The sequence below is a fragment of the Sceloporus undulatus genome, chromosome 2 (assembly GCF_019175285.1).
Source record: "Sceloporus undulatus isolate JIND9_A2432 ecotype Alabama chromosome 2, SceUnd_v1.1, whole genome shotgun sequence".
Lineage (NCBI taxonomy): Eukaryota > Metazoa > Chordata > Lepidosauria > Squamata > Phrynosomatidae > Sceloporus > Sceloporus undulatus.
In genome coordinates, this window is record NC_056523.1 from 218,591,903 (window position 1) to 218,618,665 (window position 26,763).

The 26,763-nt window shown below is 42.4% G+C and overlaps 1 protein-coding gene across 3 annotated transcripts in view; it reads right to left on the reverse strand.

The window, feature by feature from the left end:
• Positions 1 to 26,763, reverse strand: part of LOC121922580 (stimulated by retinoic acid gene 6 protein-like) — a 53,825-nt gene that overhangs the window by 5,660 nt on the left and 21,402 nt on the right. For all 3 annotated transcript variants that reach the window (XM_042452190.1, XM_042452189.1, XM_042452191.1), the window contains exons 4-14: positions 23,874 to 24,004; positions 20,095 to 20,215; positions 18,822 to 18,867; positions 12,323 to 12,451; positions 9,560 to 9,630; positions 8,009 to 8,120; positions 6,991 to 7,129; positions 3,534 to 3,609; positions 2,100 to 2,181; positions 392 to 440; positions 179 to 296 (exon numbers count right to left, since the gene is read on the reverse strand). In XM_042452190.1, the coding sequence (XP_042308124.1) occupies positions 179 to 296; positions 392 to 440; positions 2,100 to 2,181; positions 3,534 to 3,609; positions 6,991 to 7,129; positions 8,009 to 8,120; positions 9,560 to 9,630; positions 12,323 to 12,451; positions 18,822 to 18,867; positions 20,095 to 20,215; positions 23,874 to 24,004 (1,074 nt within the window). The remainder of the gene's footprint in view (positions 1 to 178; positions 297 to 391; positions 441 to 2,099; positions 2,182 to 3,533; positions 3,610 to 6,990; positions 7,130 to 8,008; positions 8,121 to 9,559; positions 9,631 to 12,322; positions 12,452 to 18,821; positions 18,868 to 20,094; positions 20,216 to 23,873; positions 24,005 to 26,763) is intronic.

The window sequence follows — 26,763 nt, forward strand, 5'->3', positions numbered from 1 at the left end:
TTGCTGACAACAGCAGAGATAAACTGGTCCAGACCTTTCCTTTCCTTTCATGTGTATCAATTACTCTCTAGCAAGACTACCTTGCTGACAACAGCAGAGATAAACTGGTCCAGACCTTTCCTTTCCTTTTATGTGGATCAGGGAGAGCAATATGGTTATTATAGCTACTGTCACTTACATCACGGTTCCCCATTTGTCAAGAAGTTCGTGCCATCGACCTTCCTTCATTGGCAAAATTGCAATGTACATGATAACCATACCGAATACTATTAGCACAAAGTGCATGACTAGATATCCTAGCAAAGAAAACACAAGTTGTCAAAAAAGGGGAGAAAATGATAAACAAATTCACGAATCACACCACATGTCTGTAACATAGATGTTCACATACCCCATATTATATACGCAACTTGCCAAGAAGTGAACTTTCCTAATGAAACCTGTTAGAACAAATAAACAAAAGAACAGTTCTTTTATGCAAGTGTCCCAAAAATGCCACCAGGAAACACATTAATAAGGAATATAAAGGGTAAACATGATAATACAAAAGCATATTGGTATGTCAGAATTAGGTCACAGAAATGTTTTGTTAAGCAGGAAGGCAGAACTTGGAGAAATGCAAACAGAGTTCCTGTACTCCTCCTCATAGAACATTTCTTTGCCCCAGACATTTTTCTTAAAGCACTAGATACTCAGTGTGCAATCTAGCTAGGTGAGCTAGGTGAGCCTCAAGCTCCCAAGATGTCCATCAGAACTAAAAGGATCACACTATCATTATATGATCCCTAGTCATCCATCAAAGTAACCAAAGTGAATTCAAGGTCTATATCTCCCTTGGAAGACTGAGTCCAGATAACCAGTATCACTCAGATCTGCTTGGAGTTATAACACCAGTACTATCATCTTGATCACTTTAGCCAGAGATGATATATAGGAGATTGTCCTAGAATTAGTCAAAATTACGAGGTGTGTATATGTGCGTGCACACATGTATGCCTTCACGTCCCGTGTTAATCTATGGCAACTCCATAAATTCCCAGATTTCTGCAACACTGAGACAAGAAAGCTAAAACAGTGTGAAACCAGATTATTTCTGCAGTGGATGCAACTGAAGACTCCCCTAAGAGACACTTCCTCCTCTTAGTAGTGGTGAGAAAGAGACACAGACAGTAGGAACCTTTGCTACATTTTGGAGAAGAGTTGGGTGAGTGGAGGTATATATCAGCAAATCAGTTCATTCTTTGGGGCATGGGAAGCAAGCTGGAAGGTGAGCTGTGAGCTTCTTTAGTCCTGTTCTTTGTGAGATTCAGGGCCGTCTAAGAAACAAGGTCTGAAGGCTTTAGGAAAGTCTCATACTATAATTTTGTCTGTGATGCTATACAAATTGGCATGCTTAATGACAGAAGTCACCAATAATTCAGGATGTCTTAAGTCCTTTGAACAGAACTTGTGTTTTCTAATGAAATCAAAACAAAGGCCAAACTAGGATTTTAGATCCTTTTTCCATTGAGGAAAGGGCAAGCTAGCCACTGCCATGGCTCTTCAGCATCTCTTTGGTGCAGCATGTGTAAATGCTGTGCCAAAGATGTGGCATAATGCCTCTTGCCATATGGTGGGGTACGCGGTAGCACAATGGCATGGGGGTGGAGTTGGGGTGTGCAGCATGCAGTCGCCATGCCCCCACTCTGCCCCAATGCCAGAGTTTAGGCCCTTAGGTTCACATCCCAAACATTTTTGTGCAAGTTCAGGAATGACTGGGGGTTTCAAAAGAAAATTATGGGGTTTGTCCATTTTGTATCAGCAGTAGAAACCCAGGCAATGCCAGATAAATTTCCTAGTATTTTATGAGGTAAAATAATGAGGTAAAATTAGCTCTATGCTTTCTATTCATGGAATGTTATGCTTTTGCACTTTGTTGTCATAGTTCTTGCAGATACCTATATCAATGTGCGATTTTATTAACAGGAAAAGTCTCCTGCAGCCTTGAATCAGGAGGCTTTGTGGTAGTAAAATGCCAGCTAACTGTCAACACAAACAAAACTCTAAGTATGCAAGATCAGTTGTGGTAAAATTCTTGAGGACATAAAATAAAAACTCACCACACTATGAGAAGGCGACACCTTAAAATCTATTGACAGAAAGTGAAGCCTCTTCCCTGCACGGAGCAGCTTTATTTGTCTTCTAGGATAGAAAACATAAAAAGACCATTTTTAAAATTAGCTCATTGGAACACATGAAAGACGCCACACTTTTCATGGTCTCTTTCACATTTCCTGTATGCTTGAAAGGTACTAGAAAGAGGGATGCCCGAGTGCTAACATCAACAATAAAATACCTTAAAACATTATTAAGCCCTGACAAAGGGAAATATCCACTCAGAACCACTTTAAGGTCTTTTACGGGCCAAAAAAATGTAACACTGCAACATGGAAAAGCCCTCCAGGCCTTCATTGCACTTGCACTGCAACTATAGCACCTTATAGTCTGCTATTTTGGAGGTAGGCAATTGTAGGCAAAGGTGGAAAGGTTCCATTCCACCTGAAGACTAAGGGTAAACCATAATCCAGATCTTGGAAAAGTTGCTTAGGGAGTTGCATCTCCTAGACAACATGGCCAGTGGCTATGTTTGCTGGGAGTCTGTGGAAGTTATGTTCAAAGTAGTAACTTCTCCAAACTCCGGTTCAATTGCTGATACAGCAAATGTGCTGGATTGCAATGTTGCAGAAAAGGTACCGTTCAGCTGAGTAAGCACTAGGCCTAACATTTGTTCCTGGGCGGCTTCCCACCATTTTGTGGAATTACCAAAGTTTGGTGACATTTTAAAGAGGACCCACATGCCAAAGGGCATCCATTTATAATCTGGCAAAGTTTCCAGAGAATTGCTTCCAGCTTCTCCTAGGCGAAAAACTTCAGCTTTTCTGAGAACAGGGAACAGTCCACTATTTGCCAGAGGTGTAAATACCCTTAGCAGTACTGTTATGCCTCTTTAAAAAAGTGGTATGGTGTTTTCTATGGACATGGATCTAGCAGGCAAGTGGGCCTCACATGGTTCAGTGTACATTTAGTGTAATTTTTCAGTTGGTACCATTTTAATCACCACTTTTGAAAATTAGGCTTTTCAGTAGCATAGCTATAATTTTTAAACAACACAGAAAACCCCCAAAACAGAAGTCAACTGCCATCTAATGAATAAACTATAGAACTACAGTTCTTTAATGTGTAATAAAATGTATACTGTACTATTTCAAATGATGGAGTGGGGGAAAAACCTCCAGCAATAATTAGATCAAAAAATCAGTGAGTAAACTCCCTATTACCCATGTTTGGGAACTGTGACTTGTCATTAGCCATGGTTAGCAAAGCTGATAGCAAGAGCATCATGCCTAATACATTTTCTCTAAAACTGAAAGAGTGGTGGGGATGCCCAGGAAGTGGCAAGGAGAAGAGGCAGCATTCCCAACCACCCAATCAAGACTGGACAATAATTAATGTCATTTCTACACCATGCTCCTGTGATCAAGAGGATATCTTACCTGTAGCAGACTAAGAGGTGAAATATGTAACTGAAGCACGTGAAACTGGAAAGAAACAGGCTGACCCTCCAAACACCTGTGGAGGAAGCAGTTCCCATCATTATTCAGTGGTATTTCCTTCCAGCCCCTCCCCCCCCCCAGCAAAAAAGTTACCCTTTGCTAGTGTTGTCATGTGCCTTCAAGTAGTTTCCAACTCATGGCAACTGTAAATAAAACCTATCACGAGGCTTTCTTGGCAAGATTTGTTCAGAATAGGTTTGCCATTGCCTTCTGCTGAGTCTCAGACAGTGTGACTTGCACAACGTCACTCAGTGGGTTTCATGGCCAAACGGGGAATCAAACTCTGGTCTCCAGAGTCGTATTCCAACACTTAAACCACTATGCCATGCTGGCTCTCCAACTTTATCCTGACAATATTGAAATTTCTCAATCACTTAGAAACATAGACATTTTCTATATATTCTAGAAACATTTTCTGGAACTATTCACCCACATGGGAAGTAAATATTAATCATTATTACCCTAAAATGCAGCCTTTGCTCTATTTAATTATTTAGATATAAAGATATTAGCAAGGGAATCTTTCATTATGATTCCATTTTAACTGCCATGTCTGCGTCCTTTGGATTCCTTGGGTTTGTAGTTTGGTGAGGCACCAAAGTAGCTCTCTAGCTGAGAATTCCTGGTACCACACCCTAAACTGCAAATCCCAGGATTCCATGGGATAGACCCATGGTGCTTAAAAGAAAACACAACAATATAATTGGTTGACGTGAAAGGGCCCCTGGGTTTCAGTCATCAGTCTTTATGATTCAAGGCAGATTTAAAAGAAGCTGCATTACATGTTGCACAGAATGCGATTTGGCTATGTCAAAGTGGTAGGGTTATTAATGTCACTTCTTCGTGATATCATCAGGGAAAACAGAAAGTGTCAGTAATATGTCATAGAAAGGCAGTGGTCAAAAATGTCCTTTAACTTGGTAAGAAAGGCTTTGTGGTTGTTGCTGCTGTTCTTGTGCGCCTTGAAGTTGTTTCTGACTTATGTGATCCTAACCTATCATGGGTTTTTCTTGGCAAGATTTCATAGAATCATAGAGTTGGAAAAGACCACAGAGACCATCCAGTCCAACCCCCTGCCATGCAGGAACAGTAATCAAAGCACCCCCAACAGATGGCTATCCAGCCTCTGTTTAAAAACCTCCAAATAAAGAGACTCCAGCACCGTCCAAGGGAGTGTGTTCCATTGTCAAACAGCTCTTACTGTTAGGAAGAGATTTAGCAGTGACGTAGCCCGGGGGGGGGGGGGGTCCATGGGGTCCGCCCCTCCTTCCGTTAATTCTGCTAACGAATTTCCCATGTAAGGCAAGGGTCCACTTAGGAAGGACTATTGAGAAAAAGGAGATCAGTTTCGTGTTTTTTGTGTTTATAACCAGTAAAGCTTTTGGAAACTTAAGAAATTTGTGGACAAGTCTTTTGTTCTGGCTGTGTTCCCAAGAGCCAGTGGCCTTACTACACACAAAGTCCATAGTATTGCTCTTGGGACAAAACAGTGGCATTTAGTCTGGATCCCCCCTTCCCAAAATCCTGGCTAACTCTGGATTTAGCTGGACCTCTGAGATTTAGGTGGAATCTCTTGTCCTGTAGTTTGAGTCCAAAGCTCCCTCCATGACCTAGTCTCTGGAGTCATGGAAAACAAGCCTTGTCCCTCTTTAATATGACATTCCTTCAAATATTTAAACATGACAATCATGTCACCTCTTAACCGTCTTTTCATCAGGCTAAACATTCCAAACTCCCTAAGTTGCTCCTCATAGGGCATGGCTTTCAGACCTTTCACCATTTTGGTTGCCCTCCTCTGGACATGTTCCAGCTTGTCAACATCTTTCTTGAACTGAGGTGGCCAGAACTGGACACAATATTCCAGATAATGCCTGATCAAAGCAGAATACACTGGCACTATTACTTCCCTTGATCTAGACATTACACTCCTATTGCTGAAACCAAGAATTGTGTTGGCTTTCTTGGCTGCTGAATCACACTGCTGACTCATGTACATCTTATACTCTACTAAGACTCCTAGATCCCTTTCACAAGAACTGTTGACTATCCAGGTGTCTCCCATCCTGTATCTGTGCATTTCATTTATTCTGCTTAGGTGTAGGACCTTAGATTTCTCTCTGTTGAAATGCATCTTGTTAGCTTTTGCCCAGCCCTCTAATCAGTTATTTTGAATTTTAATCCTGTCCTCTGGGAAATTAGTAACCTCCCTCAGTTTGGTATCATCTGTAATTTTAATCAGCATGCTCTCTATTCCTTCATCCAAGTCATTGATAAAGATTTTGAATAGCACAATGTCCAGTACAGATCACTGTGGCACTCCACTAGTCACCTCTCCCAAGGATGGAGAGAAGCCATTGGTGAGTACCCTTTGGGTTCGGTCAGTTAGCCAATTGCAAATAACAGAGCACTGTCTAGGCCACATTTTACTAGCTTCTTTGCAAGACTATTATGGGGAACTTAGTCAAATAGCTTACTGAAATCAAGATACGCTATATCCACAGCATTCCCTTCATCTATCAAGCCTATGACTCTATGTGCAAAAAAATATCAAATTAGTCTTGCATGCCTTGTTTTTGAGCAACCCATGTTGTTCCAAGGAGGTTTGCTGTTGCCTTCGCCTGAAGCTGAGAGAATGTGACTTGCCCAAGGTTACCCATGGCCAAATGTGGATTTGAACACTGGTCTCCAGAATCATAGTCCAATGCTCAACCACTATGCCATACTAGCTCCGGTAAGAAAGGCTAGAGGAATGGAATTCCCTTACTCTCCCAGTGGCTATAGCTTGTGCCACTGAAAATCAGAGCAGGTCTTCAGCAGACACCTATTTTTCTGCATGGTTAAGACTAATTTTTTTTTTATTTTGGTTGAACTTAGTGATCAGTTCAAAGCACATCTAATGCCACCCTTTTTTTTAATGTGGCTAAAGGAAATCAGAATCCCAGGAAGTGGCCAAAAATACCAGTGCAACAGCAAAGACTGTTGTTTACGGTGTGGGGAAGGTGCCTCATTTAAGGCATTTAGGGCTCAGGAGAAGTGGATCAAGGTGAGTGGCTGAAGAAAGGAGAAGCAACATGCCAAGGGGATACAACTCTGTTCGGACCAAGAAATCATTGCTTTTTAGCTTTATCTTTTTCTGTGGGTTTAAATGGGGTGGGGGTGGAATCTAAGAAAGAAATCTGTAAGAGAAAAAGCTCTTCCTTCTCTGGTTTAAGTCTGATAGATCCTCAAGGGAAACAAAGAAGCATGAAGATGAACAAATGTGTATCAACCACAGGCAAGCACTATCACATTTATGTCTCAGAATTATAGTGCTAAATAATTTCTGAGCATTCTTTTACACCAAAGCTTCTGCCAGATCCCAGAACCACACATAATAAACCTGTAACACAGAGTCTACCTCCTAAGGTGCTTAAAAATTCTTGGAAATAATACAAGAGTGGTGGTGTTTTATCATCAGAAATAAGTCCATCGGATGTGAAGTCCTTATTGATCTCTTCAAAAATTGGGTTCAGTGTAATAAATTCAGATGTGATAAACTGGAGGTCAAAAGAAAGCAACAATGGTTAGTCTAAATATATGAAAGTCAAAAACATACTATTTAAAAATGCATTACATTTACTAGGCTAAATTTAACAGTAAAACAGCAAGGTATTTGTAAATATGGAAAGAAAAAAGCCCCAACCTACACTCACACACACTTAAATCCAGACTGCTTCTGCTTCTCTAATGAAGGAGTGGATCAACTAGCCCACCAAATCTCCCTAACTGCAAATCACAGTGGGCCTAACCAGGAGAGCCAAAATGGAGGGATCATGGAAGACATGATCCAGCAACACCGGGAGGGTTGCATTGCTCCCGTCCCTGAGATAAAGATTATATTTGCAGCCTTCCTCAACCAGATGCTCCCTTGATTTGAGAGTCCCATCAACTCCAGTCAGCTTGGCTAGCAGCCAGGAAAGATGGATATTATATTCCAAAGTATTTGGAGAGCCTCGTGGGGGGGGGGGGCTGTACCACAGGTTATCTATCAGCTGACATTGTCTTTAATTGCTACAGTTAATACCACAAAAGTATTAATGAATTGTTTACAGCAAGAATCTATAAACTGATTAAGGTGGAGGAGGAACAGTTACAGTAGCCGTATTTTTATTTTACATCCACCATGAGAAACCTGGGCTGTATCAAGCATTAAAATTATGCTAGGCACACACTTATTAACTTCAATAATCAAGCATCCATGGCTTAATCTGCCACCACTACACTGGAAATAAGTCCTGACAAACTGCTGATCAGACTCCAGTGACAAGAGATTGCCTTCATTCAAGCTGTGGTTAGAATGGTCTTCAGTCTAGCAACTGATATACCAGACAATTGTTTTTGTTTTGTTTTTTCCGAGAAGACAGGAGTTCCCTTACCATATAAAGGCAGATGGCAACTAGCACAACAGTACTGATTATTCTGCTTGGGAACAGAAAGTGAGGATCCCATTCATATAGCCTCCTTCGGATCCAGGATTTCTGAGTCTGCCTGTCAGTAGACAAAATATATGGGGAAAGAATTACATTTTTAAAAACAATGATCCAATGCTTTTCTTACAATTCTAATATCTCTACATGCTAGTTCTTTCCTTTTCCTCCTTCAGAATTTTAAATACCCAAAGGAAGATTCACATTCTGGTCTTTTTCACTGTGTGAACTGAACCTTCCTGTTGTGAGAGTCCTTCTCAGCCAGTAGAGAGGGGATGGAGTGGGTAGAACAAGATTAAATCCTTCTTCTTTCAGTGATGGAGCCAAACTGATAGTCTGTGCTTTTCCAGAAGGGGAGGAAGCAGGGTGAAGTCACGGTCCCCCAACCAAGCACAAACATATGTAGCCCTTAGGCTTTCCTCCATTTATTTCACCTTGCTGTATTTATTTACTCTGCTGTCACCATCTTTACATATGGGACCAACAGGTCTTCTATTGCTTCATGTTCACAGCAAGAATAAGCTAGACAGCTCTTCCCCATTACCCCAAAAAGTGGATGGCTCTATCCTGCTAACTATAAGAAATTTGTTCAAGGCAAAAATTGTTCTTTGAGTGTATGTGTGTGTGTGTGGGGGGGGGGTGAAACAGAGAGAAAAATAGGGTCTTAATAGGGCAATCCTTTATGCAAACATTTCCTCCTTCATCAGGTAGAATTGAACAGATCAATTTGACTAGCAGAGACTGCCTTTGGGCACAGAGTCCTGCAGTAAATTGTGTATGAATATGACTCAACCCTGGAGCCACCAGGATCCTTCTATCTTGGACGTCTCTTCCTTACATGCTCCACTCTCTTGCTGGCTGAGGGTAGAAGGTTGAACTTATCATGAAGTCCTCTTCTGGCCAGGAGTGGAGCAGGTAGCCCTAACTGTGGCTTCGTCCATTTTGCAGAACTGGAGGCAAGGTGGGCACTGTGTTTGGGCAGTACCCTCAATCTAATTAAACTTTCTGCTCTATAGTCAGTTGGTTTCTTCTGGATGATATCACATGGTTGTATTTTGATTCCCAATGTTCAGTTTGTTCTGCAGTAAGGTAAGCTTAGTCCAGGTCCTCAGACTAAGAGGATTCCTCTGCTTCTATATGGGCAGAAGCTATCTACCAATTGGGAACCACTTGCCACAAAAGAAGGAGCTAACCCTTTTTGTATGCTTCTCTCTTCATTGATAAGTAAATGCTTTCCAATAAATCCAGTATTCTCTATTATATCCATCCTTTTCCAAAACCTCTGCATAAAATATTGAAAGCCTGTGGCATAGACCCATCCTTGGCAGCTAGACAGTAAGACTTTCATCCAACCTCCTCTGAATAAGTCCATCCATTCTCAACAGTTATCAAGGCAGCATGCTCAGTTGGGAGAGTATTATCACACTGGACATGAAACTACTACAAGGCTTCTTTTTGAGCTTGAAAAGGAAAATGCTTCAAGAACAGAATGATTCTCACTGTAGTGGAGGTTTCCTCAACAGACGGTGGACATGCTGTGCCTGATGATCCTCCAGGAAAGAAATCTCCTCCTGTACAGAGTGGAGAGAGGAGAAAGATCATGTGCAAAGCCCAGAAATAACACTTGACAGTTGCAAAACTCAGCAGGTACTCATTCTCATCATTCTAATTTAGGAAACTCATTTTTTAAAATTTATTACAGTACTTATTTTTTAAAACCTTTACTTCTAGTACACATTCTTCAACATATCGGATGTGATGAAATCAAACATAAAAGGTTGGTTACCCTGGAACTGTCTTTGCTGGTCCACACAGCTGATGGGAAATGTAGACATTCCCAGCTGGTGCTTTTCTCAGGGCCCACCAATGACCTGGGACAACTGCCACACTCTCCCTTGTGTGCTGTGGTAACTTTCACAGAACACAAGAAACAGATCTAAAATGAGCTCATCAAGGGGTGGAAGCCACATGTCATTGGCATGCCAGTGACTCCCACATCATCAGGTCAGCTAAAATTCAAAAGAGGCATGGAAAAGAAATGGAAGATAGGAGAAGCCATCAAAGAGGAATAAAAACAAAAAGCCAGTACTTGTAGGGATAAAGTCAGAGAAGCTAATGTTTTTAAAAAGAATAAAAAGATGTGTGTGCTTTGGCTATGTTTGGCGCAAGAGGACGAACAAGGAAACAGTAGGGTCGCTGCATGGGGACGATGTTAAAATGAGAACTAGGAACAGAGGGAAGGAGGAATTGCTCATCACTTTCTTTGCCTCAGTCTTCTCTCAAAAGAAAAACAGCTCCGCTTGGGGAAAACAGAGCAAATGACTCAGTAATAGGACTTCAGCTCAGAACAGACAAAGAGGTAATATGAGAATACCTAGCTACTCTAAATGAATACAATCTTCAAGGGTGGCTAAACTGCATCCAAGGGTAGTAAAGGAATTTACAGATGTAATCTCAGAAGCATTGTTAATCATGTTTGGGTATTTGTTGAGAACAAGGAAGATCCCAGCAGCCTGGAGGGGGAAAAAGGACCTGAGCAACTATAGACTAGTTTGTCATCAGTAAATAGGAAAGATTCTGGAACAGATCATTAAACAATCAGAAAGAAATTATGTGATTCGTAAGAGTCAGTATGGGTTTCTCAAAAGTAAGATTTGCCAAATTTATCTTATCCTTTTATATACTTTTGCAGCTTTTGAGGATTTGAGTATTTGTGGTTTTGATTAATAGGTCTTTTCGAGGAATCTCTTGGTCCTCAGCACAACTCTGCCAGACGTTGACTATAGAGTTGTGCTCGAGAAGATAAAAATTCCTAGAGAAAACACTTCTCTAGGCATTTGTAGGTCCTTCAGCATGATTCTGTTCTCATCTTCTGACAGATGTTGACCACAGAGTTGCACTGGAGAACCTGAAGATTCCTAGAGAGGTGTTCTTTCAGGTGAAAAGAATAGTGTTTTTTTAATTTGCAGTTTTTCCACATTCATTGGGGGTCCTTCATCCCTAATCCCAGCGAAGGTGGGGGGACCACTGTGTGTCTGTGAACAAGCTTTACAAGCTTGGTAAATGAGGATGATAATGCACACGTAGGTGGGTTACAGACTGCGACGGCAGGGAGGAGGAGAAAGGGGCCACTTGGGCGCCCAGCGACGCAAACTCCAGAAGGAGCTCCATTTTGGACCTCCTTCTTGCACCGCAGAAAGGGCGCTCTAGGCACCCTCGCGCTGCACAAAGACATCACGTCTGCGCCGCCTCGTTTGGAGGTGTCAAACGGCCGCCGCCATTTTGTATGGACTGGGTCCGTATTAGGGTTAGGGGCGTCAGAAAGTGACACCCCTTTCTAACCCTAATACGGACCCAGTCCGTATTTTCAGGCCCGTCTGTAATGGGCCATAGTATATCTTGATTTAAGTAACGGTTTTGACAAATTATCTATTAAAGTCTTAAAGAGCATCTGATAAAATGCACATTATGCAGTGCTTTCATTAGATGGATTTGTTAATCAAGGACTGGCCAAACACAAAGAGTGCTCACCAACTGTTCCTCTTCATCCTGGAGAAAGGTGACTAATGGAACAAAGTTCTGGCCTGGCCACAGTGTTGTTCAACACCTTCATAAATTAGTTGGATGATGAATCACAGGGCACACTGATCAAATTTGCAGATGGCACCAAATTGTAATAGTAGCTACTGACCCAGAGAGGTTCAGAGTTCAAAATGGCCTTAACAGATTACAGAGCTGGATAAAACTATAAAATGAGTTTCAAAAGGGCTAAATGTAAGGTACTACATTTGTTGTTGTTGTTGTGTACCTTCAAGTCATTTCTAATTTATGGGAACCCTAAAGAGAATCTATCATGGGGGGGGGGGGGGTGACAAGATTTGTACAGAAGAAGTTTGCCATTGTCTTCCCATGAGGCTGAGAGCATATGACATGCCCAATGTCACCCATGACCCATATAGTGTGCCTCCAGTGACATTTGATTTTGGAAAATGACTGTCTTCTTTCCCGCAAATTATTTCATACCAGATTTGGGACATTACAGTTTTGTACCTAAAACGGCTGACTTTAAACACAGAAAGGCCAAATAAGCAACCATCAAACTGATAAAAATTGAACTTGCTTCTCAGAGCAGTTCTTTGTTCATTTTCAGTTTACAAGACCGTCCGGTTCAGTTCAGTTGCTGAGTCAGAATTAAGACAGCAAGGGTCAGATTTTAAAAAGAGAGAGATTGAAATCACTGGTGCATTATCAGAATATACTCACCCTTATAGATTCTAGGCCAAGCAGATCTCTCACTGCTTTCACAAATATAAATGCAAATCTTCCAAGCAGGAAAAGGTAACATAGCAGGGAAGGCCATATTAGAATTATGTTGTTATATCCTCTGATTGTCTAGACAAAGAAAGCAGAATTATCAATGACACTTGAACACTGTCTATTATGTTCCCTTATACCCACTTGTGTAGGAAACAGATCAGATCATGTTAAAGTGGGGGGGGGGGGAGAGAGGAAGGGAGGCAAGGAAGGAGGAGGGTTTTTCTGCTTGGCCCCAGGCCCTCTCTTTGCCTTCTCCTCTTTCGCTCCCTCTCTTCTTCTCTCCTCTTTTCTCTTTAGGACTGGGGTTGCTGATGGGGGGAGACTGTTAAAGAAAGGAGACTTTTTCAAAGCCTGGCTTCCCACCCCCACTCCAATTCAATGCTGAATTTAGAAAATCCTCTCTCACTCTCTTTTTTTCCCTCCTTCTAAAACAGTTGCTTTCCTCTCGACAACCACAGAAGGCTTGGAGTACCAGAAGCAAAATCGCAACAAAGGATCCATGGGAATTGTAGTTTGTTTCTAATGGGGGGGGGGGGAATCCCATGGCCAAACTGGAGTAGCATTTCATACTAATGCAAATGCGAATTGACTGCATATTCACAGTGACACAGAATTTATAAATTAAATAGTTTTCCAAATTAAGCTATTTCTGGTATGTCTCATGATTGCGTTTTGATTGGGTCCTGATTGTGGGCGACATCGTTTGAAATTCTCTTGCGAAATTACATGAAATACCTTGGATGACTCCAGATTAACCTTCCAATTTTCTCCGTGTTATAAAGTCCTAAACCTAATCTTACTAGCAGCTATTGGAGATAATGTATATATAATTACCCGCCAAAAGAATACAGATCTGCTGACAACAAAATATGTCAGAAATCCACATACTAATCAATTTTCAAGAGTTTGTGAACTTCCAGCCACCTCTGTTTTTCCTATTTTGGCATTTTTGCAATCCTTTTAACCCCTGGCAGGTTTCAGGGGAAGCAATTGGCCCCTAGACCTGTGCCTGTTGCTCAGCTCTGAATTAAAGGATGACTAAAAAACAGAGCAAAAGGGAGACTATAAATGAATGCAATGACCTGAATGTAAAAATACATTCAGACAAAGGAATAACAAGATTCACGTGTTACTATGAGAATCTACTTCATTATTGTCTTGTGTATAGAAATGCTACACACATACAAGGAGGGGGGATATGCAGGGTCCTAAGCAGGGAGCTAAGTGTAAGTGGACTTATGTCCTTACACCAGTTTCACAACCAGGTTTCTTTTGTTCAGCCAAGTTTGTTTTTTCACAGCCAAGCCTTTTGGTTACAATCTTTCACTTGATAAGGAAGTAATGAATGCTGATGTGTAGATAAATAGTTTATATTATTTGTAATATTTGTGATATGTATAGATGTTTTTATGTTCAATGTTATATGTTATATGTTGTAGGTTTTATGTTGTATGTTGTTTAATGTTGAAAGTATGAGATTATTGTGATTTGTAATAAATAAGAATCAAAGTAGAATCAAACCGGGTATTGGGCTGTAACCTCCAAACCTAGAGGGGCTCATGCTCTCCTCGAAGGACTGTGTTCGCAGTCTGGGGGTGCTTCTTGTCCCGTCGCTTCAGATGAGGAATCAGGTGAATGCGACGGTCAAGAGTGCCTGTTATCAGCTTCAGCTGTGCCCTTTCCTGGAACAGGGTGACCTCAAAACTGTAGTACGTGTGCTGGTAACCTCAAGACTTGATTTTTGCAATGCGCTCTACATGGGGCTACCCTTGTGCCTAGTCCGGAAACTCCAGTTGGTACAGAATATGGCAGCCAGCTTGGTCACAGGAACAGCAAGGAATGACCATATAACACCAATATTGAAGTCACTCCACTGGCTGCCTATCAGTTTCTGGGCACAATACAAGGTGTTGGTTATCACCTTTAAAGCCCTACATGGCTTGGGCCCAACCTATCTAAGGGATTGCCTGCTTCCATATAATCCGCCCCGTACACTCAGGTCCTCAGGGAGGAATTTATTACAGCCCTTAAAGACCAGGCTGACGGCAACCTCCCAGAGGACATTTTCTGCAGCCGCTCCCAACTTATGGAATGGCCTGCCGGACGAGATGCAGCAAATTACCAATCTAGAGAGCTTTAAGAAAGCCATTAAGATGGATCTCTTTCGGCAGGCCTTCCCAGAATAAAATACTCGGCCACGAATAAGACTTCCCATCTAGTGAACTCTGCCCATGATGATTTTATTTGGATTAGTTGGTTTTTAATATGTAGTTTTTAATCTTATACTGTTTAGTCTTGTTTTAAGGGGGGCATTATATATATATGGATGTATTTTAACTTGTTGTATGCCACTTTGATTGCCTGGCAAAAAGCGGGATAGAAATAAAAATGTTATTTATTATTTATTAAAATATAAATGGGAAAAAAAGAATCTTTCACTTGGAACTATCAATAGCAATAGCAATAGCAGCTTCAGTAACAGACCCAAGTTACCAAGATTCTGTACTGCATCTGAGAGAGGCAATAACTGTCATAGACCACACACTGTGCATGAAAAATATCTTTATTTGAATTCTTATTATTTTGACGTGGGACTAGGAAAGAGCCCTACTTGAAACCCTGGAGAATTTTGTTCTATGATTGTATCTCTCATTCTGATGTTCGTGAAACTTATGATTACATCTTCCAGCACTTTATTTTCCTTTACATGATCAAAATAGAGGACGTTTGGGCATTATTCCTAGACAGATGACAGAAATGTACTTCCCTTTCTGGCCAACCTCCCCCTCCCCCCATTCCAAACAGCACATTTGGGCATTGAACATGGCTTTACTTAAGATGGCCTCTTGCATATTTCAGAGGCTTACTGCATAACCAAACTCTTTGGGTTTCACACTGAACATGGGTTCACATGGCTATGCATATTGAACATGTCAAGCTGGTTTAACAAGAAGTGGTTTGCCCTCGGTTTCACGTGTCTTGCACCAACTATACTTCTCAGAAGTGTGTACTTGGTCAAGGGATTTTGGTTTTTCTTCACTGCGCATGAGTTTGTAAAAATCAGAGCAACTTGCTTTGGCCGTGCCTCAGAAGCTGGCTCATATCAATATCACCATCATCACCACCACCATCATTGTCACAACAAGGCAGCATTAAAAGGACAAAAAACGCACAGAAAGACACTTTGGAAAGTCACACTCTCTCGGCTTCAGAAAGAGTGGGCCCATATCTCATATTTTTAAGATATACAAATTCCCAAAAACAGTCCTTGATTTTGCCATTTTATATAAGCGAGACTATTTTACTATTCATCATCTTTAATGAGACTTGAATATCTACAGATTTTGGTATCCATGGGGGGTTCTGGAATCCATGGGGAGGTTTCAGTGGATACCAAGAGCCCACAGTACAATGATCTACAATCAAACAGTCCCATAATAGCAATAGCAAGTACATTTTTATACCACTTTATAGTGCTAAGCACTCTCTAATCAGTTTACAATGTGTAAGCCTATTGCCCCCAACAAGCTGGGTACTCATTTTACCAACCTATGAAAGGATGGAAGGCTGAGTCAACCTTGGAGCCCTGCCTGGTCGAACTCACCTATCGAACTCACAACTTTGTGGCTTCAGTACTTGCATTTAACCACTGTGGCACCAGGACTCCCTGGTAATAATTTTCTGAAAAGAGTGTGTCCCCTGCTCCCAGAAAGAGTCCAATGTCCTTTCATATGGGCTCATGGGAGGGGGTGTCTACTTTTCAGTACTTAAAATCTAAAAGGCCTTTCTGAAAGCAACCAAATAACATTATTTAATACTTCTATATTATCTCATAATGTATAATGGAAGCCAGTTCAGAACATATTCAAAAGAAGAAAAGAAGATACTGAACATAATCATAATGCAGCCCAACTACCAGAAAGACATCAACTGCTTTCCTTTCATAGAGGTCAGTGGGGAGGAGGTGGGTAAAACAGCCTGACATTCTGAAATGGCCCAGACTGCTTGAGGGCCTTGGACTGGCCCTAGACTAACCACAATGGTGATCACACACACCAGGCCAAATTCAGTGAGGTGACACATTGTTGTGCATATGGGTCAGCTAAGCCAATATATCACTGGCCTATCTACTGTTTTTAGAGCTGCTTCCACCGCTTCTTTGCAGGCAGGAGCTCTGTGTAAAGTCTGTCTGATGTGCCACCTCTTCTGCTGAAGGCACAGATGGCCGCCCAAACATGTGATCAACAAGGAACCCAGGCGGTCATTTCTACCCTCAGCAGAAGTGGTATTGCACCAGAAAGCTACAGAGCTCCTGTTCATGAGGAAGCAGGGTAGTAGCGATTTAGAAAATAAGCCATTCCCTTCCCCTGCATTGCTCAATGAGAGAAAGATGAGCAATAATAAAAATGGGCAAAGGGAACTGGTTGCTTAACAAAAGACGAAGAACTTGTCTACAACAGTAAAAAATGCCATACTCACCCTGAAGCCAGTGCTGGTAGTCCCTTGGTGTGTAGACAACTGGATTGGGCTGAATCGGACCTGATCCAGCTGTCTACATACCAAAAGAACTTGAGATTTCTCCAGGGTTTTTGGAAAATACCAGGATTTCCCACAACTTTGCTTAGTTCAGAACAAAGTAAGGTTAAGGGCTAAAAACATGGGGCTGGGGGGGGGGGGGGGGGGGATCAAGCTATATGGCCATGTTCTAGAAGCCTTCCACTTCACAGCGTGGATCCTCCTTGGAAGTACTGTAGCTGTACATCATCAGGACTACCAGCACTGGCTTCAGAGTGCTGGTATTTTTCAGAGCATTTTTCACTCGTATAGACAAGTCCTTGATCTTCTGCTAATCAACCAATCCCCCACCCCCTACATTTCATTATAACTCTCATTTTTCTCTTCTTTCCAATACCTAGCTATTCTTCCATTTCACAACTCATTATCATACCTGGGCTCCAGAAAGTTCTCTCTGTCCCTACAGTCTTCTCAAAGAAATCACACCGTCTCATGTTAGTCTTACTAACAACAAAGCAATGTGAGGTATTTCCTCTAATTCTAATATTTCTTCTCCCAAGGCAGCAGGCCATCCTGTTGTCCTGAATGTTATAAGGACCAAATTGCTCCAGAGAACAGGACCCGGAACAATGGATGCAAGCTACAGGAAAAGAGATTCCACCTCAACATTAGGAAGAACTTCCTGACAGTAAGGGCTGCTCGACAGTGGAACACACTCCTTCCTCGGAGTGTAGTGGAGTCTCCTTCCTTGGAGGTCTTTAAACAGAGGCTGGATGGCCACCTGTTGGGGATGCTTTGATTTGGATTTCCTGCATGGCAGAAAGGGGTTGGACTGGATGGCCCTTGCGGTCTCTTCCAACTCTATGATTCTATGATTCTAAATTCTAACAAACTTAATGCCTATTTTTAACTTCAGTGTTAAATTGGGGAATCTAGAAAATCAGGTAAAATCATTAGGAAAATAACTTGTTGACTTAGGGACTCAACAGACTGGCATAAAGAGCTGGCGTGGGGGCAGAGTGGTGGCATGGTGACTGCATGCTGGTCGGCGGAACTCCGCCCCCATGCCCACCTGAAGACGTGGCATGATGCTGCCAGTCTAGAGGGTAGCATCATGCCGCGTCTTCAGCGCACCGTTTACTCGTGCTGCACTGAAGAAGCAGAGAACAGCCACTACCATGGCAAGGACACCCTTTCCGTGGTACAAAAAGGAGCTACTTTTTGTGGCTTATTGTTTGTGCTGAGGAAAGGCCAGATCAGGACCGCAGCATGTAGTTGCCAAAAGCCCCGATCCAGTGAGGAAAGGAGCGGTCTGTTGAGCCCCTTAATCATTCAACAAGTTGAGTCCAAACTCACTAAACTCACTGTTTTAGCATAATGTGAGCTGGAGGAAAAAGCTCCAAGGTGGTAGAATGTAGGTGTGCATATTTGCAAGAGCACACACTGCATGTTGTGGATGTTGCACATGTGACCAAAACAAATTGTTGTATTTGTGTGAAACAGAATCCCATTCTGTTTGGAGTCAGATTATGTGTCTCTCTCTGTGTTTCATGGTTGAAGCCCTCTAGACTGGCAATACTGCTGCAACTCTGGATCAGTTTGGAGTTCTTGATTCTTGAAACATTTGTTCAGTCTTTCTACCTCCCCAAAACTGTTGAATCCATTTCCATACTGGAGTAAAGAATATTTTCAAGACGGTCTCTCTCAACTGTACATACATGCAGGACAATTCTGCCATAGTTTTCCACCTTACTTGGGCACATTAAATCTATCTGTGTCGTTCATAGATGGTTACCCTGACAATCATGAACCAAACCCAGGCTTGTGAAGCTTTAATAAGACTCCTGTGTTATGCACCTTCACACTAGTATCGAGCCCACCATGTTCATTATTCAATAAATACTCTTAATAATTGCAAATATGTACTTACATCTAACTCAGGACACTGCAAAATATCTAGGATTGTGATAGTCAACCTACCCAAAAAAAAAAAAAAAGGAAGAACAACATCAGTTACTGCATCCCTAAGGCAGGGATAGGCACATAGTACATTCTATGTCAAAGTGAGTCTTCATGAATGACAATAAAATTGCAACACAATGCATTGTTACACTTTTTAGTACTATTTATTTTATGTATATGCTGCCTTTCTCCCTGAGTAGGACCCCAGGTAGCTCACAGGAGGAAATCAATTAAAATCTACCAATGCAAATTTAAAATCAAACTATTAAAATCATCACAATTAAAACAATATTAAATTGTTTTAAAACATACAAAAGATTAAAATTAAATAAAATACACTGCAGTTACATATTAAAAGCCTGATTAAACTGAAAGGCTTTCCCACTTGTCCCTTTTCTTCAGAAGCATAGATGTGTGATCTCCAGCTAGATTTCCTTATATAGAAACCCAAACCATCCACACTCCAGAATATTTCATCTGTTTCCACAATAAGGAGAGGAAACTACACTAGTTCCCTCATGTCCCCCAAATTACTTGTTTTTTTAAAAAGGGGTAACATGCCAAACATGTGGTAGGATGGTAGTTTTAGCACTACTACTGCTTTATTAGGGAGTCCAGGTGGCACAGTGGTTAAATGCCTGTACTAAAGAATTTAACAAGGTTGTGACTTCAGTATCAGCCAGGGGCTCTGGATCAATTCAGCCTGGCATTCTTCTGTAGATTGCTAAAATGACTACCCAGCTTGTTGGGTGCAATTAGGTTACACTTTAAAAACTGCTTAGTACATTGGCAAGGGGTATAGAAATGCACTCGCTATTACTACTGCTATTAAGGGTCACTGTAGTTATTTAGTGTTCACATAATTCTTACTGTCTGTTCTTTGTAAACTGTCTCTGAATCATGTGTATAATATGCCTGCAGGTTTCAGATTACACTTCATTCATGATGACAATAAACTGCTTCACCAAAACTTAGACCATTAAAATGTGTTGGTCTTTAAAGAGCTGCAAGACTCTTCTGGTTTAGAACCCAGTCAACAACCCATCCACCTTACACTGAAAGATGTCAGTGAAAATCTCCTTATAACTTTACACATTAAAGTATTTTGTGGAGCCTGTGAACATAAATTGCTTTCAGACATGATCACAATGCTCTCAGGCTCTCTGAAGACATCTGCCAGAATCCCAGATGTTCCTGTAAGTGGCACTCAGGTCATTATCTCCAACTAATCATCTACTCACCATGCTGTTGTGTAAAGAAATCCTAATATTGCTCCTGCAATCGGTTGTCTGGTTGCAAGACAAACAAAGAAAGGGTACATGGCGAGGCCCACTACAATGGCCATGAGTATAACCCAAAAAACTGCAAAAAGACAGAAAGTGACCATGGTTTTATTCTGTTCTCTAAAAGCTTTTTTCTAAAGACAAACAAAAAGAAACAGTTATTCCATACTGAGGCCCAACATTTTTGATAGGATAGCTACTGTCGCACTGGAAGAAATTAGGCCATGAGCACAGGTTTATGTCCTTGTTCTTTCAAGGCTTTGACAATTGGTGGAGAAGATATGGCCAACTTCTAGCCCTTCAGATGATGACAAGCTGCAGTCCCTCCCTGCCCCCCCCCCCAAAAAAAACCCGGCTTTACTGGAGGCACTGGATAGAGCTGAAGGTATATGCAGTCCAAGACCATCAGGAGTACCACATCATATCCTGCCTTGTATCATTTTGCCTTCCATATTGGAAGAAAAGAGGGATATAAATGAAATTAAATGAAATAAATATGCCAGAGAGAAGGAACAGACAACCAATGATCTGTGAGAAACTACCATATTCCTGCAGTTAATTTTTTCCCCCACCAATCATTTAAAAGAGGCAGCCGGAGCTCCTGCTTCCAGTTCAAATGCACCATCAACTGTACAACATATGGCCCATGGGCCACTTGCAGCCCACCAAAGGATTTCTGGAGGCCTGCAGGCAAAAGCCAGAATGAGGAAAAGGAGGAAAGGTGATTGTTTGCCTTTCAAGGCCAGGTTAACCAAACATTCTCCTTTTCCCAGTCCTACATTTTAACCTTGGCTCTGAGGGGTCTGGGAAGAATTGCAAAGCATCTTTCATTTTTAGAAGGGTCAACTTCCACTGAAACCCTTCCCCCACCAGGCTGCCTGTCCTAGTGCAGCTGCACCGGAATGGAAAGAAAGGGAGGGAAGGAGGTACAAAAGGCAGGGAGGCAGAGTCCTGGCTCGGCACCATGTGCGAAAGGGAGCAGCTGAAACAGGCAAAGAGAGGAAACAGCAGGGGGGGGGGGGGGAGAAAGGCACCCAGCTGGGTTAGGCTGCTGGGGCTGGTTGTCTGGGCCAAGGGACAAGAAGGGAAAGACGGGGCATCGACACCACCTGAGCCCCCTCTACTGTTGCCTCCATCTCAGAGAAATGAGCCAGGCAGGCCAGTTGGGGCCGGAGAGTGTAAAGGCAGGACTGCCTGCCTCAGGGGCACCATCTGAAGGAGGGCTCCTCCTCTGCCCTTTCCTCCTTGTCATGCTCAGGGGGCTCCAGAGAGGGCAACAATCTGCTCCAGAGTGCTTCCCCAGCTGCCTCCTCATGCATGGGTTGGGGTGTGCAGTGACAGCCAGCGTTTCACTCCCACCCCATTCCCACGTTTTTGTTGTTGCATGTCTTCAAGTGATTCCTGACTTATGGTGTCCCTAAAGTGATCCTATCATGGGGGTTTTTTTTGGCAAGATTTGTTCAGAGGAGGTTTGCCATTGCCATCCCCTGAGGCTGAAAGAGTGTGACTTGCTCAAGGCCACCCCGTGGGTTTCATGGCTGAGCTGGAAATCGAATCCTGGCCTCCAGAGTTGTAGTCCAACACTCAAACCACTATGCCACGCTGGCTCTTATATGGGTCCCTACCTCCAAACACTTTTTCATTTTCTCCCCAATCATCTCAGAACTGGGAGACAGAAAGATTTTTTCAAGCAGCATTTAAACATGGACTGTTTTTTTAAAAAATAAATGGTCCATTTGCTATTACCATTAATCAGTTTTGTAGGTATTATTATAGAAAGACATAGAATGCAGACTGCTCAAATATATTTGCCTTCTGGAGTGAGATGTACTTTTCGAACTGACTCACCTATAAGCAAAGAGGGAGTTTCCAGCGGGGTAAGAGGGTTGGAGTACAATGGCATCAGAGGTGGGGGGATCATGAGGATTTTTTGTGCATTTATACAGTGAGCCCTTGGTATCCTCAGGGGATCTGTTCTGGATCCCCCTGAAGATGCCAAAAAACACGGGACCTCAAATTCCATTGTTTGCAATGGCCGTGCGGTCCTGTCAGTGCCAGCACCAGTGCATGCAGGAGCACACACCCATTACAACAGCCAGGGCTTGCCGTCCATGGAGACTCAAATCCGCAGATGATAAGCCTGTGCTTGGCACAGGCGTGCTGTATTTATAATTTTTTATAATTTATATTATTGTTTTATTTTGCAATGTCCTACATTTTTCTTGAATACCCTACATTTTGAGGTGCCTTGCCCTCCATTCTGGTTATGACACCTGGTCACCCTGCTCAAGGTTCCTCTGCCATTCAGCTTTCTCCCGAGAAAGAGCTGGGCAGTGGTGGAGACAGATTATTAATTATTGAAATTAATTAATTATAATTAATATAATTAATGAATTATTATTATTATTATTATTATTATTATTATTATTATTATTTGTGATAATTAATTATAATTATTAATTAAAACTTATCTGTGACTTGAAGAAATTTAGCTGATTTTAATTTTGGTCCCTACCCACTGCCAAGTTGTGCAGGTCTGAACTAGACCAATCTTCCATGTCCTAACATGGTTTCCCCTCCACCCATATAGTTAAGCAGAAGTGACTGCACATCAGGCTTACACAGTGCTCCACACTACCATTAGGCTGCCAAAATATGGCAATAGTACAAAACAATCTAGTTTGATTTTTGTTGTGTTCCTCCCTTTCAAAACTGGAGTTCTAGATTCAGAAGTAGGTGGTTCGTGGCTTCTCCAAAAGCACCACAGCACCAGCACGGGAGAATAACTGAGGTTTGCACTGTTTGCTTGTAATACTGCCCCTACAAGAAGGCTTCAGAGGGGCTGAGCAGACAGACCAGCATAGCATTGGCTGACTCAATCCTAATTTGGCCCCAGTACTATCCAGGCCAGTCCCCGGGTCGTCACAGGGATGACTGAGTGTTTACACACCTGTTCCTGTGCTGACTCAGGACCCGCTACCAATGCACACTCCTTACCTTGCCACACAACCCCTGGTACTGTGAACCCCAGTCGCCATTTCTGATGTGGAAACAGGGCATCTAACTGCACCCACATGGCCAGACACCCCATTTCCATGTCAGACATGGTAACTGTGAGTTTCTCAGTATCAGTAACTGTGCAGTAAGGTAAGGAGCATGGGGGGAGGCTTGTAAACTGCAGGGATTTGCCGTAGAGTATCCAGGAAACCCCACAACAAATCAGAAGTCAAATTGACCCAGGATAAAAGGCTGTTTACCCCAGAATTTGGCTAAATCCCCCAGATCCATGTCCAGTCTACCAGAATTTGGCCCAATCCTATCCCCAGTGTTTTAGCTTTCATTGTGTGAACTAGATGACACAAGGCTGGGGGGAACATGGGGCTTTTGGCCAATGCAGACAACCCCAAAGAAACAAAGATGCTCTTGCACTGTCTCATCAGATCATGAGAGAAGGAAGAGTGGTGAGAGAAGAAAGGTTTCTCAACCACAGCGAAGCTGCAGGATGGGCATTTGCTGATTATTAGCCATCTTAGAAAATCTGGTTTTGGACTCTGAAACTGCCCCTGAATGAGAACATGTACTCTTACAAACAGCCTTAGTTATACCAAACAGTTCAGAAGATGGCTTGCAGCATGGCAATGAACTGTGTAGTATAGACCCACCAAAACATCCAAGAAGACAAAGACATGGTTCAGCTCCCCTGCCCTCTGCCCCAAGGGCCAAACTATGTAGTTTACCAATAGCCCAGCGAGGAAGTTCATCTGGGATGTATTCCTTATCAAACAGGAACAACACTTTATTAGCAGTAACTCCAAATGCAAATCCAAGGGACCACCGGTTGCTGTACACGCTGAGAGAATCAAAGGGCCTGTGAAATAACAAAATAATTCTTAGTGACGCGATATTGAAACACTACATCAGGATTGGAAATTTGGGGGTCACAAATGTTGTACTGCAACTCTTATCATCCCTGATCACTGCCCGTGCTGGCCAGAAAGAATGGAAGAAGGAGTCCACAGGAGGTTCAAGTCTACAGGATTCTGAGGGCCAGTGTTCAGGACCTAGGGCACTATAGAAAAGCACACAAGTCTCTCCAAAAGGTCACTTGCTTTAAAACAAAAAACAAAACACTTCTGAGTTCTTTTAAAATGGATTTGAACAAAGTGTGGGGACATGCTTCATTGTAAAAGAGACTCTTCCCTCCAGAGTGCAATTTTCCTCCTTTTAAGTGAGAATGCTTTCCCCCCCTGGGTAGCTCCTAGAGACATATAGGCCCGTTACAGACGGGCCTGAAAATACGGACTGGGTATTCCTGACGCCCATAACCCCAATACAGACCCAGTCCGTACAAAATGGCGGTGGCCGTTCCACACGGCCGCCGCCATTACGTCACAACCGCGCTGCCTCCAAACGAGGCAGCACGGACGTGACATCTTTGCGCCGCACGAGGGCGCCTAGAGCACCCTTTCCGCGGTGCAAGAAGGAGCTCCGAAACGGAGCTCCTTCTGGGGTTTGCGGCGCTGGGCGCAGCCTTTACATGGCTGTGCCCAGAGACACAGAGGAGAAAGGGGCCAAGCGGCTCCTTTCTCCTCCTCCCCGCCATCACCGGGTGTCCTTGGGGCTTGAAGCCCCAAGGACACCCCTTTCCAGGCCGCGGGGAATCGGCGGATCAGGGCCTCAGAGGCTGCCGGTCTGGCAGCTGAGGCCCCGATACAGCGGGGAAAGGGGCGGGTGCAGGCCACACCAAACGGGCAGTCTGTAACCCGCCATAATTTCCTTCCCTGATCTAGAAACAATAAGGCCTCTTTCCCTGAATAAGCAAACACTTTCCCCTTATTTTGAGACAACTTAAATAATTTTTCCCTACTAAATGCAGAAGTGTGGACTGTTAGGAGGGGTTCTTTGACGTGCCAAGTTTATTGCATGCAAGCAAAACCCCACAGTATCAGTTACATATTGCAGTACATGTTTTCCTGGGATTATAGATTCTGAAGTTGAAACCTATTCAGAGTTTCTTTAACTTGGAAATAAACCAGCATGTTTTTGAGAATAATTTTTTCAAAGAGATATTGCCGTTCCAGATCAAGGCCTACACTAAGTTGCAGGAACAGGTCAAAAGATGGCAAATTTCTCATTTTTTTCTAAATATAATATACTTGATTAGGGTATGGGGATGGAAATTTTCGAGCTTTTTCTTACCCTGGGGATGCCATACTACCTCAGGGGATTGTTTGCCCCACCCTTTCCTTTTGGATCATTCTATTATTTTATGAACCTGCAGGAAGGGAGTGTCTGAATATTCAATATTTGTACAGGTTTCAGAAAGGTTTACATGTTTCTCAAACAATAATAATAGAAACAATGTAATACCACAACTCAAACAATTCTTGCTTAATATGCTGCAGAAACATTCCCAAAATAAAACAGGAGCTCAAATCTTATATAGAGACAAAGTGTTAGGTGAGATAGTTCTCAGGTTTACAAAACTGAATACACTTGTCTGTCCACATTTGCTGGGGTAACGGCTGAAGCCCCCCGTGAATGTGGAAAAACCACAAATACCAAAAACACTGTTTTTACCTGAGAGAAAGGTAAAAACTCTAGGAATCTCTAGTTCCTCCAGTGTTACTCTGTGGTCAACATCTGCCAGACATTGACAATAGAATTGTGCTGGAGGAGCTACAAGTTTCTAGTGGAGTGTTCTCTCTAAGAATCTCTAGGTATTTCAGTGCAACTTGGTTAAAATTGACCATAGAGTTGCCCTGGAGGACCTAGATATTCCTAGAGAGAACATATTAATAAAATCTGTGTCAAAGTCAAAGCGACAAATGTGGAGGGATGAGTGTACTTGAAAATTACTTTTTGGACAGAGGGTAACCTTTGGTTTCTGCAGCACTGTACTCCAGAAGCTTTAATCTGGCTCCTTTTAACTGTTGCTTATGTACAGAATGCCTCTCTGGGAACCACAGCTTGTTTTTTCCAAACTGTGTTACAATGTGTTATAAAAAGGACTTCAAAAATTGAGTTAGCAGATGCCATGATGTTCTCCAGTAACTGAAATGAAAATGGCTTTAAACATTTTTTTCTAGGCAGTATAAAAATGATTGCAGGAGAGTTTTTGTTACTGTCCCCCATGTTTCAACATGTTTTCACAGATGTTTTCTTTCAGACTGTGCCAAGCTGTCAGCTGCCTTAATCTATGGCAGGCATCATCCAATTGCATTGGCACAGCAAATCTCCATTTGTAGAGGCTCCAAACTGGGAGGCCTTCTGCATTATATCCTATTCTGCCCTTTGTATTCCCAACTATGTTCTAAATTTCTCAGTGCTGTTTCAGCCCAGTTAGTGCTGAGTCTTGTTCTCAAAACATTATTTGCTGTCCAGACCCAGCTGCTCATGTGAACCACAGCATTTCCTTTGATATCCTGACGTCTTTGAGAATCCCAGCAAAAATTATTTCAGTATGAGGAATGAACAGTCATGATGAGATTTAAGAAAGTGAAATCTATCAAACATAATGGTTATAAATCTGTTTATTGTTTCTACATTTACCCATTTTTTAATTCTGAATTTGAACTTCTCGGATAGTCTTCCCCACCCCATTCTCATTGCCTGGAACATCTCTTG